This window comes from Triticum urartu, chromosome 7A (genome assembly GCF_056163025.1).
Source record: "Triticum urartu cultivar PI428250 chromosome 7A, HENAU_Tu73, whole genome shotgun sequence".
NCBI classification, from domain to species: domain Eukaryota; kingdom Viridiplantae; phylum Streptophyta; class Magnoliopsida; order Poales; family Poaceae; genus Triticum; species Triticum urartu.
In genome coordinates, this window is record NC_141879.1 from 532,913,117 (window position 1) to 532,924,397 (window position 11,281).

The window sequence follows — 11,281 nt, forward strand, 5'->3', positions numbered from 1 at the left end:
TGCATAGAGGGCTCACGGATGGCCTTTGCCCATGTTAAAGCATACTGGGCGGAGATGGATGCTACCACTGTTGCAGCGCGGGATTTGGCCATAGGTCGAATGGCTGCTGAGCACTACTTTGAAGAAGTTCTTGAGAGTGCTTGTTTGATAAAGACCCAGTGCTCAAAAAATATTATGTTTGAGTGATATGTAATCTCATTGTAAGCGAAATGCTTTTATAAATTTTTATGAGGCTATTTTTATACTTTTGCCTGAAAGTAATATGATGCCTCCTGGGCGGCCGTTTATGTATACATGTGTATAACCTGAAAGATTGCGGCCGTCGGCTTCAACCCCCACGCATATAATGCGGAGGTGCTTGCAAAAAACATGCGTTCACACTTAACCCAACGTCTTGGTCCTATTAAGGAGGTGATAGCGGAGCGAGCGAGGCAACCGGACTATAATGCTTTAGCACTTTCACTTAGCCATAGGAGTTTGACAGTGGGGCTACTAGATAGCCCCTGGTGGCTCCGCACTCTCCTGATCCCGGGGTGCGTACATGCCTGGCCGGAAAACGGCCCTTCGTTAAGGCGGAGGAATTCTAACATTCCAACAGTTCATCAAGTGGTTGACCAGTCTCACGCTATATCATGACAGTCAGTTTTCGGCTTTCTCTACTGAGGTGCTCGTCCGGATGAACCAGGGCACAATCGCAGTAGTTCTCCTAGTGCTACCTTAGCCGGTAAAGCGGAATGTAAGGCACCAAAACACAGGAGCCGGGCAAACCCAACATTTGACCAAAGACAATGATTCGGAGCTGATGCATATAAGGCCAAACTCGCGACGCCGAACACTCCCTAAGGTATTCGGTCTTTGTGGTATAAACCGGGCCTAAATAATGGCCTTTGTAAGAAGCCCCTTGTGTCCAGGTACGTGCATTGTTCTGGCGTGGACACATGCCAAGACGTCAGCATCCTTCTCAATGGTGGATATGTATCAACAAGAGACAGTAAAAAAGGTTTACGCAGGGTCTTAATCTAAAAAGAATCCTTGGAGCGGGTCCCTGTTGCACGTCTGCGCCTGTGTCTCCATTGTGCCGTATCCTGGACGGGTGTAGCACGATGATCGTCTGTAAAAGAGAGGAATTTAGGTGAAGAGGTTTTCATGCAAAAAGATAGTTTTAAAGAAACCATGTATAATTCAAGATGAGAAAAAATTGCCACTTGTCTGCGCGCATTGAGCCCCTTGTATTGACAAATAGGGGTGTGACCACTTATCCGGTATAAATAGCGGCGCCGAACTTGATTAATTGTGTCTGAGGTCTTGATGACCTATTGGATGCTTTTGCTGGTCCGGGCGCCTTTAGTGTGCGGCTGCCAAGGCAGCCGCACTCTCTTCGGCGCGCAGAGATCGCTTGATATTTCCTTTCACTGAAATGATGCCACGTGGACTGGGCATCTTGAGTGTGAGGGAGGCGTAGTGTGGTATTGCATTAAAGCGAGCGAAAGCTTCGCGTCCGAGCAGTGCTTGATAGCCACTTTGGAACGGAGCGATGTGGAAGGTTAAATGCTCGCGACGGAAGTTATCGGGGGAGCCGAATATAACTTGTAGTAGGAGGGAGCCCGTACAACGAGCCCCTGGGCCTGGCGTTACTCCTTTAAAGGTAGTATTGCTATGGCGAATTTTTGTTGTTCTAACCCCATCCCGCGGATTGTATCCTGATATATTAGGTTTAGACTACTGCCACCGTCCATCAAGACTCGTGTGAAGTGATGTCCGCCAATTACTGGGTCTAATACCAGGGCTTCCCATCCTGCGTGTTGGATACTTGCTAAGTAATCGCGATGGTCAAAAGTGATCGGTTGAGACGACCAGTGGCAGGACTTCGCGGTGACAGGCACTTGGGTATATTTTCCTGGGAGTGTCGTGTTGTTTTTTCCCTTGATCACGTGTAACACGTTTACTGTTTTGACTTCTGGTGGAAATTTCTTTTGTTCCCCAGTGTCTTGCTTGGGAGGCTTGTCCTCGTCTTCACTTGGTGTATCCTCCCCCTTGTGTACGGCGTTGAGCTTGCCGGACTGCTTGAAGACCCAACATTCTCTGTGGGTATGATTAGCCGGTTTACCAGGGGTACTATGGATCTGACATACTTGGTCCAGAATTTTGTTGAGGCTGGACAGTTCATCCCTGGTGCCTTTAGAGGGCGGCTTTTGCTGACCTGGCCGAGAGTTTGTGAATCCGGCGTTTACTGCCGTGCCCTTCGTGCTGTCTTCTTTATTCCGGCGTTTGTTATTGTTGCGCCGTGATTTCCCGTTTCCATCTCTAACTTCAGATGTACTGGGGTCGCTGGTGCTGCATCTGGCTAGCCAGCTGTCCTCACCCGCGCAAAAGCGGGTCATGAGGCTTGTTAATGCGGCCATCGTTCTCGGCTTATTTTGACCGAGGTGTCTGGCGAGCCATTCGTCATGGACGTTATGCTTAAAAGCTGCCAAGGCTTCGGCGTCCGGACAGTCGACAATCTGGTTCTTTTTAGTAAGAAACATGTTCCAAAGCTTTCGGGCTGACTCTCCGGGCTGTTGAGTTATATGACTCAAATCGTCCGCATCCGGAGGTCGGACATAAGTCCCTTGAAAATTTGCCTGAAAGGCGTCTTCGAGCTCTTCCCAACTTTCAATGGAGCTTTCGGGGAGGCCTTTAAGCCAGTGACGAGCTGGCCCTTTGAGCTTGAGGGGTAAGTACTTGATGGCGTGGAGATCATCTCCTCGAGCCATATGGATATGAAGGATGTAGTCCTCAATTCAGACCCCAGGGTCTGTTGTTCTGTCGTATATCTCTATGTTTACGGGTTTGAATCCCTCTGGAAATTCATGGTCCAGCACCTCATCGGTGAAACATAAGGGGTGTGCGGCACCCCTGTAGCTGGGTGTACCGCGTTGTTTGGATGTTTGTTGTGTTGCATTGTATGCTGGGGCGCGCTTGCGTGGTCCATAGATGGATCTTGCTGCGCCGTCCTTTGGGTGCGAGCCCTCGCATGGGTCACGTGTTGTATTGTGAGTGGCGTTGTATGCTGCTCTGTGTTGGTAGAGGGGTCGTTTATCCGGCCAGGTGGCTGCTTTGATATTTGGTTGTGGGGGGTCTGAGGCCTCCTCATCGAATTCAGGTAGCAGCTTCCGCTTTGGGTAGCTCTTGGAGGGGCGATTGTCGCCGTACCTTGCTGCTGTGTTGAGTATTTTACTCCATATGATTTGGAGTGTGTCTTGCGCAGCCTTGGGCCTTTGCTTCTATTTTTTAAGGCTCCTCGCGGTGGCAACAAGCCTTTTACGGGCATTCTGCTGCTCCGGGTGCCTGTCCGGCATTATATCGTCCGGACCATTATCCTTGATAGAATTCGTTTGTTCGGTTTGATTATCCGGATTGCCGCTGTCCGGCAGCGGTTCGCCCTGCTCCAGCGCTGGGTCTGTGTGATCGTTATTTCTGTCGAGGCGGGATTTGGGGCGGCGCTTGCGTTGCCGCTTTGACTGCTTCTCGAGGGAACAAGCCTTCGGTGCGTCCTTCCGCTCCTCGTTGTGATCTTTTGGTGCGTCCACCATGTATACGTCATATGACGAGGTGGCTTTCCAGGGCCCAGTAGGCACTGGTTCTTCATCGTCTCCTTCATCGGCGTCCATACCGTCGATGTCTTCAAAGTCGAAGTTGAGCATGTCGGTTAAATCGTCGACAGTGGCTACAAAGTGGGTGGTGGGTGGGCTTTGAATTTCTTCATCGTCCGTATCCCAACCTTGCTGACCGTAGTCCGGCCAGGGCTCTCCTGATAAAGAGAGAGACTTTAGTGTCTTCAGAATATCACCAAAAGGCGAGTGCTGAAAGATGTCCGCGGCAGTAAACTCCATGATCGGCGCCCAATCGGATTCGATCGGCAGGGGCGCGGAGGGTTCGGAGTCCGGAGAGGAGTCTGGCTCCATGGAGTCACGAGTCTCGCGGAGTGCGGGGCTGGTGTTCGGCTCGATCGCCGTTGGGATCACAGTCCCTGAGGCGGCGTCCAACCACCCATCCTCGATCGGCGCAGTTGGCTCCGAATTAAGGGTCGAAGCCGATGCGGGTGCGGCCTCCAGGGCACTGTTTGGCGGCAGAGCTAGAACATGCTCGTCGTGACAATGCGGCGCGCTCGGCAGTGGCTCGAATCCGTCGAGGATCAAGTCCCCGCGGATGTCAGCCGTGTAGTTTAAACTTCCAAATCTGACCTGACGGCCAGGGGCATAGCTTTCGATTTGCTCCAGATGGCCAAGTGAATTGGCCCGCAGTGCGAAGCCGCCGAAGACAAAGATCTGTCCGGGGAGGAAGATCTCACCCTGGACTGCATCGCTATTGATGATCGTAGGAGCCATCAAGCCTGACGGCGACGACACAGAGAAACTCTCAATGGAAGCACCAATGTCGGTGTCAAAACCGGTGGATCTCGGGTAGGGGGTCCCGAACTGTGCGTCTAGGCCGGATGGTAACAGGAGGCAAGGGACACGGAGTTTTACCCAGATTCGGGCCCTCTTGATGGAGGTAAAACCCTACGTCCTGCTTGATTAATATTGATAATATGGGTAGTACAAGAGTAGATCTACCACGAGATTGAAGAGGCTAAACCCTAGAAGCTAGCCTATGGTATGATTGTTGTTCTGTATGTTGTCCTACGGACTAAAACCCTTCGGTTTATATAGACACCGGAGAGGGTTAGGGTTACACAAAGTCGGTTACAATGGTAGGAGATCTGCATATCCGTATCGCCAAGCTTGCCTTCCACGCCAAGGAAAGTCCCTTCCGGACACGGGACGAAGTCTTCAATCTTGTATCTTCATAGTCCAGGAGTCCGGCTGAAGGTATAATCCGGCCATCCGGACACCCCCTAATCCAGGACTTCCTCACCTGCCCTTGGAAAAGGGTGGGAGTGGACCTTACTGTGGCCACTCCCTGTCCCGTCCCTCTTTATGAGGGCATGGGGGTGTTGGCGTCGCGGGCCGACTCCCCATGGCCGGCTTCTCTAGAAGTCGCCAGTCAGGAGTCGGCTCATCCTGAAGTCGTCCTTGGGACTCGGCCGCGAGCGGGCAATCGGCTGCCTCGCAGCCGACTCTCAGAAGGCGGCTCTTCGTCCTGGGGTCTTGAGGGGTGCAGCCTACCCCGATGTCTTGAAAGGTTCTGGGCCTAGGTTAGCCTACCCGTGGCCCATTACTCCGACATAATCTTATAAAATCTAAGATATTCCCTTTGATATTGCCACTAACGACTGATGAATGCAAGAGATTACAGTATCCTATCTTTATTTTGTTTCTGCAAGAAAAGAAGCCATACATAGACAAGAACAATCATTTACAAGGAAAGAAGCAAAATGGAGAAAGAAGAAATTAAATGGGAGGTTAAATCCTGAGGTAGGTGAATCTTTTTTAATACTATGTTGATAGGATCTTGAACTTGAGACCTTTTTTCTCGAATACCATATTGAATTCATATTCCAACCAGTTATTCCAGTAATCCAAACTGATGGAGAGAGCCGCACAATATATTTCTACACAAAACAACTCAAACATAATAAAAATTACATCGAGGCCCCATACCACGGAAGGATCACTATTGTCCCGGAATGAGTCGTTGTTGCCGCTCCCTTACCAGAGCCGACTTGACCTTGTTGATGACAATGGGAAAGTATTTGTGCACGTGCCCTTAAGGAGCATCGCCCTGGAGGCGCAGTCGTCACAGTTAACCCTTTAATAGATTTGAAGTACTTGACGCCAAATCTTGCCATCGTGCACGGATGACAAGTAACTCTAACATCGCTGCTCCAAGGAGACAGTAGGATTCTACTCCAGAGCTCCGTCGACTACGTCTAGACGGATGAACTCCATGAGGATCGAAGCATGAAAGACAAACTCAAAGAAGAAGCCCCGCCATCCACCTGAGCATCGCACCCACGAGGACTAAAACAAACTGAACTACTAGCCAGAGCAGAGGCACCAATTTTTTCTTCCCCATGGCTGACCACTGGACTAGCAGGCAGAGGGGATGCAAATCCACAGACTCGTTGATGAAGTTTCAAGGGAGAGTTTGCCCTTGTCGTCGGGTGGAAAGGTAAAAATTATGTTTGTTGTTGCGTTGTTTTAAACTTATTTGGTTTTACTCTCTCTGTCTCATAATATAAGAGCGTTTTTGACACTAGTCTAGTGTAAAAAACGCTCTTATATTATGGGACGGAGGGAGTAGTTTATTTATGTTATTAACTTGCCAATAGAAGATATATTTTGGTAAGCTATGTAGACTATCTTGTGTCAGCATAGCCACACCAAAAATGAACCAAACCCGGTGGATACACCCATGACTTACCGAACTCTTGTGGACTGACATCACGTGACTAGTTTAGTGCTCCCCTCCTTACGGTGCCACACCCTATGGTCTCAGATACAAACAAAAAGAGAAACGTACTCCAATAACCAGATAATAATAACAATAATGCAATGGCAACATCCAGCATCTCGTTCATCACTAGCAGATCCACAGACAGAACCAAGCCGGATGAGCGTTCAGTAAGCGGCCACTAATCAACCATTCGATTCCATGATCCCCTCCCCCACCACCACCACCATCACCGAGGGCCGCGCACGCCCCCACACCGACGACTCGTTGACTCACTAGCCTTTTCACACGTATATGAGCGCATCGCCACTCGTCACTCCTCAGCTCACCGCTCCGTCCGTCAGCCTCACTACCTCACCGGCCGTCCAAGCAACTTCCACCGACTAAAATAATGCCGAGCATCTATCCCCTCCCCTTCCTGCTCCTCGCCGTCCTCCTGCTGGCCGGCGAGTCGAGCTCGCAGCCCGCCTCCGGCGACCAGGCCACCCTCCTGGCCATCAAGAAGGGCTGGGGTGACCCCGCGCAGCTCGCGTCGTGGGACCCCGCCGCCCACGCCGACCACTGCAGCTGGACCGGCGTCGCCTGCGAGGGCGCCGGCGCCGGGCGAGTCGTCACGGGGCTATCCTTGCAGAAGCTGAACATTAGCGGCGAGGTGCCGGGGTCTGTGTGCGACCTGGCGAACCTGGCCCGCCTCGACCTCTCCTACAACAACCTCACCGGCGCCTTCCCCGGCGCCGCGCTCTACCGCTGCGCCCGGCTCCGGTCCCTCGACCTCTCCTACAACGGGTTCGATGGGGCCCTCCCGGATGACATCGGCCTGCTGTCGTCCGCGATGGAGCACCTCAACCTCTCGGCTAACCACTTCTCCGGCGCCGTGCCAGCGGCGGTCGCGGGGCTTCCGCTGCTGAAGTCGCTGATTCTTGACACGAACCAGTTCACCGGCGCGTACCCGGCGGCCGAGATAAGCAAGCTCACCGGGCTTGAGAAGCTCACGCTTGCCGTGAACCCTTTCGCGCCGGCGCCGGCGCCGTCCGAGTTCGCCAAGCTGACCAACCTGAGCTACCTCTGGATGGCCGACATGAACATGACCGGCGAGATCCCGAAGGCCTACTCGAGTCTAGTGAAACTCGAGATGCTCTCTGTGACGGGGAACAATCTCACCGGCGGGATCCCGGCGTGGGTCTTGCAGCTCCCAAAGCTCAAGTACGTGTACCTGTTCAACAACGGACTCACCGGCGAGCTTCCGCGCAATATCACGGCGGTGAATTTGATGGAGCTTGATGTGTCGTCGAACAACCTCACCGGAGAAATACCGGAAGACATCGGTAACCTCAAGAACCTGAGCATATTGTTCATGTACACCAACCAGCTCACCGGCACCATTCCCGCAAGCATGGCGACGCTCCCCAAACTCAGTGACATCCGGCTATTTGAGAACAAGCTCTCCGGCGAGCTCCCGGCGGAGCTCGGGAAGCACTCGCCGCTCGTCAACCTCGAGGTCTGCAACAACAACCTTTCCGGCTCGCTCCCGGAATCACTCTGCGCCAACGGGAAGCTCGACGACATCGTCGTCTTCAATAACAACTTCTCCGGCGAGTTCCCGAAGAACCTGGGCGACTGCGTCCTGCTGAACAACATCATGCTCTACAACAACCGCTTCTCCGGCGAGTTCCCAGCGAAGATATGGTCATTTCCGAAGTTGACCACTCTGATGATACATAACAACGGTTTCACCGGGGCTCTGCCGGCCGTGCTATCTGAGAACATCACGCGGATTGAGATGGGGAATAACAAATTCTCTGGCTCCTTCCCAACGTCGGCAACCGGGCTGAGCGTGTTCCAGGCGGAGAACAATCAGCTCTCCGGCGATCTGCCGGTCAACATGAGCAAGTTTGCCAACCTGACTGATCTGTCAGTGTCCGGCAACCAGCTAACTGGTTCCATACCAGCATCAGTCAACTTGTTGCAGAAGCTCAATTCTCTCAACTTGAGCGGCAACCGACTGTCCGGCACCATTCCACCTTCCAGCATCGGATTGCTTCCATCGCTGAATATCCTTGATTTATCCGGCAATGAAATCACCGGTGCCATACCGCCGGACTTCAATAACCTGAAACTCAACAAGCTCGACATGTCGTCAAACCAGCTCACCGGCGAGGTGCTGCCCTCGTTGCAGAGCGCGGCATACGAGAGCAGCTTCGTCGGCAACCACGGGCTCTGTGCTAGGAAAGGCTCGGGGGTAGACCTCCCGAAATGCGGCAGTGCCCGCGACGAGCTCTCGAGGGGCTTGATCGTCCTCTTCTCCATGCTCGCCGGCATTGTTCTCGTCGGCAGCGTGGGCATCGCATGCCTGCTCTTCCGGCGGCGGAAGGAGCAGCAGGAGGTGACCGACTGGAAGATGACGCAGTTCACCCATCTGGGCTTCACCGAGTCGGATGTGCTCAACAACATCCGTGAGGAGAACGTGATCGGCAGCGGCGGGTCCGGGAAGGTGTACCGCATCCACCTGCCTGCCCGTGCCGGCGGCGACGAGGAGCACGGCGGCAGCGGTGGCGGCAGGATGGTGGCCGTGAAGAGGATATGGAACGCGAGGAAGCTGGAAGCGAAGTTCGACAAGGAGTTCGAGGCGGAGGTGAAGGTGCTGGGCAACATCCGGCACAACAACATCGTGAGGCTGCTCTGCTGCATCTCCAGCCAGGACGTGAAGCTGCTGGTGTACGAGTACATGGAGAACGGCAGCCTCGACCGGTGGCTGCACCACCTTGACCGCCAGGGCGCGCCGGCGCCGCTGGACTGGCCGACGAGGCTGGCCATCGCCATCGACTCGGCCAAGGGGCTCAGCTACATGCACCACGACTCCGCGCAGTCGATCGTGCACCGGGATGTCAAGTCCAGCAACATCTTGCTCGACCCGGAGTTCCACGCCAAGATCGCGGACTTCGGGCTCGCCCGGATGCTTGTCAAGTCCGGCGAGCTGGAGTCCGTGTCAGCCATCGGCGGCACGTTCGGGTACATGGCCCCAGGTGAGGAGCTCAAATTCATTCATTAAGTTGCCATTTCAACTTGTGAAAATTCATTGTTGATTGTGGCGCTAACTGGGGTGAGCTTGTGCAGAGTATGCGTCAAGGCTGAGGGTGAACGAGAAGGTCGACGTCTACAGCTTTGGCGTGGTTCTGCTGGAGCTGATCACCGGCAAGGTCGCGAACGACGGCGGCGCCGACGTCTGCCTGGCGGAGTGGGCGTGGCGGCGGTACCAAAAGGGCCCTCCGTTCAACGACGTGGTCGACGAGCACATCCGAGACCCGGCTAACATGGCGGACATCCTGGCCGTGTTCACCCTCGGCGTGATCTGCACGGGGGAGAACCCTCCGGCGCGGCCGTCCATGAAGGAGGTCCTGCAGCACCTCATCCGGTGCGACAGGATGTCCGCTCAGGCAGAGGCGTGCCAGCTGGACTATGGCGGCGACGGCGGCGCGCCGCTGCTCGAGGCGAAGAAAGGCAGCCGGAGGAGGGACGTGTCGGACTCCGGCAGGTGGGACGACGACGAGGAGGACAGCGGCAACTTCGTGGTGCACGCGGTTTAGCATAGGCTGATAGAGTGACAGGCGTACGCCCACCCACAAGAGCAGTTCAGGTGCACCATGTACACTAGCACTGCAAAGTCCATAGCTGCTAGAGCTCATCCCTGGAGATGTATAGCTCGCAGCCCTACTGCACCAGTGCAGTAAAAATGTATAGCAATAAGTGTTGAGGCGTCAATGTAGAAGAGGTTTGGGCCATGCACCCCCGCAGTCGAAGCGTCGCCAGAGTAGACTGGAACGGAACTCCTAAAAGGTGGAAATAGGCCCTTAGTCATCACATCGGCAAACTGTTGTGCGGTCGGAACATGAAGAACCCGAATGCGTCCAAGGGCTATCTGTTCGTGCATAAACCCGAATGCGTCCAAGGGCTATCTGTTCGTGCATAAAGTGAATGTCCAGCTCGCTGTGCTTTGTCCGGCGATGACGAACAGGGTTGGCAGAAAGGTACACCGCGAAAACATTGTCACAGTAGACAACAGTGGCATGTGAGACGTCGTGATGCAACTCCTGAAGTAGCTGTCGAAGCCAGGTGCACTCGGCGACGGCGTTGGCCACTGCGCGGTACTCGGGCTCCGCGCTAGAGCGCGGCACTGTCGGTTGTCGCTTGGACGACCATGAGGCAAGTGAGGGACCGATGTAAACGTTGTAGCCAGAAGTGGAGCGACGTGTGTCGGGGCAGCCAGCCCAATCAGCATCAGAATAGACCACCATATCCATAGAGGAAGACGTCGTGAGGGTGATTCCAAGGGACATCGTGCCGCGGATATAGCGGAGAATCCGTTTCATGAGCGTCCAATGAGTCACGAGGGGCGTGCATATGAAGACACACCTACTGGATAACATACTGCAAGTCTGGTCGGGTGAGGTCAGATACTGGAGAGCACCAACAATGGACCGTCCGACGCTGGCGAACCCTCGAGAGCAGAAACCTTGGCCTTCGTATCAACAGGAGTAGCGACAGGATGACAGTTGAACATGACGGCACGCTCAAGAAGCTCATGCGCATACTTCTGCTGATGGAGAAAGAAGCCGTTGGGTTGCTGAGCGACCTCAATGCCAAGGAAATAGTGGAGAGCACCCAAATCCTTGATATCAAACTCATCACGCAGCCGAAGAGTAATCTGCTGAAGAAGGGCTGCTGAGGAGGCCGTCGGGATGATGTCGTCGACATAGAGCAGTAAGTAAGCAGTCGTGTCGCCATGGTGGTATACGAACAGTGAGGCATCCGAGCGAGTCACATGGAAGCCCAGTGTCTGAAGAAAACCGGCGATATGCTGGTACCAGACGCGAGGGGCTTGCTTGAGGCCGTAGAGAGACCGAGACAG

At 54.0% G+C, this 11,281-nt stretch overlaps 1 protein-coding gene across 1 annotated transcript; it reads left to right on the forward strand.

The window, feature by feature from the left end:
- The first annotated feature begins 6,686 nt into the window (after positions 1 to 6,686).
- On the forward strand, positions 6,687 to 10,158 carry LOC125523909 (uncharacterized). Its single transcript, XM_048688975.2, has 2 exons — positions 6,687 to 9,398; positions 9,490 to 10,158. The coding sequence occupies exons 1-2, from the start codon at positions 6,767 to 6,769 to the stop codon at positions 9,957 to 9,959; spliced, it is 3,102 nt and encodes a 1,033-aa protein (XP_048544932.2). The 5' UTR covers positions 6,687 to 6,766; the 3' UTR covers positions 9,960 to 10,158.
- Positions 10,159 to 11,281: the final 1,123 nt, after the last annotated feature.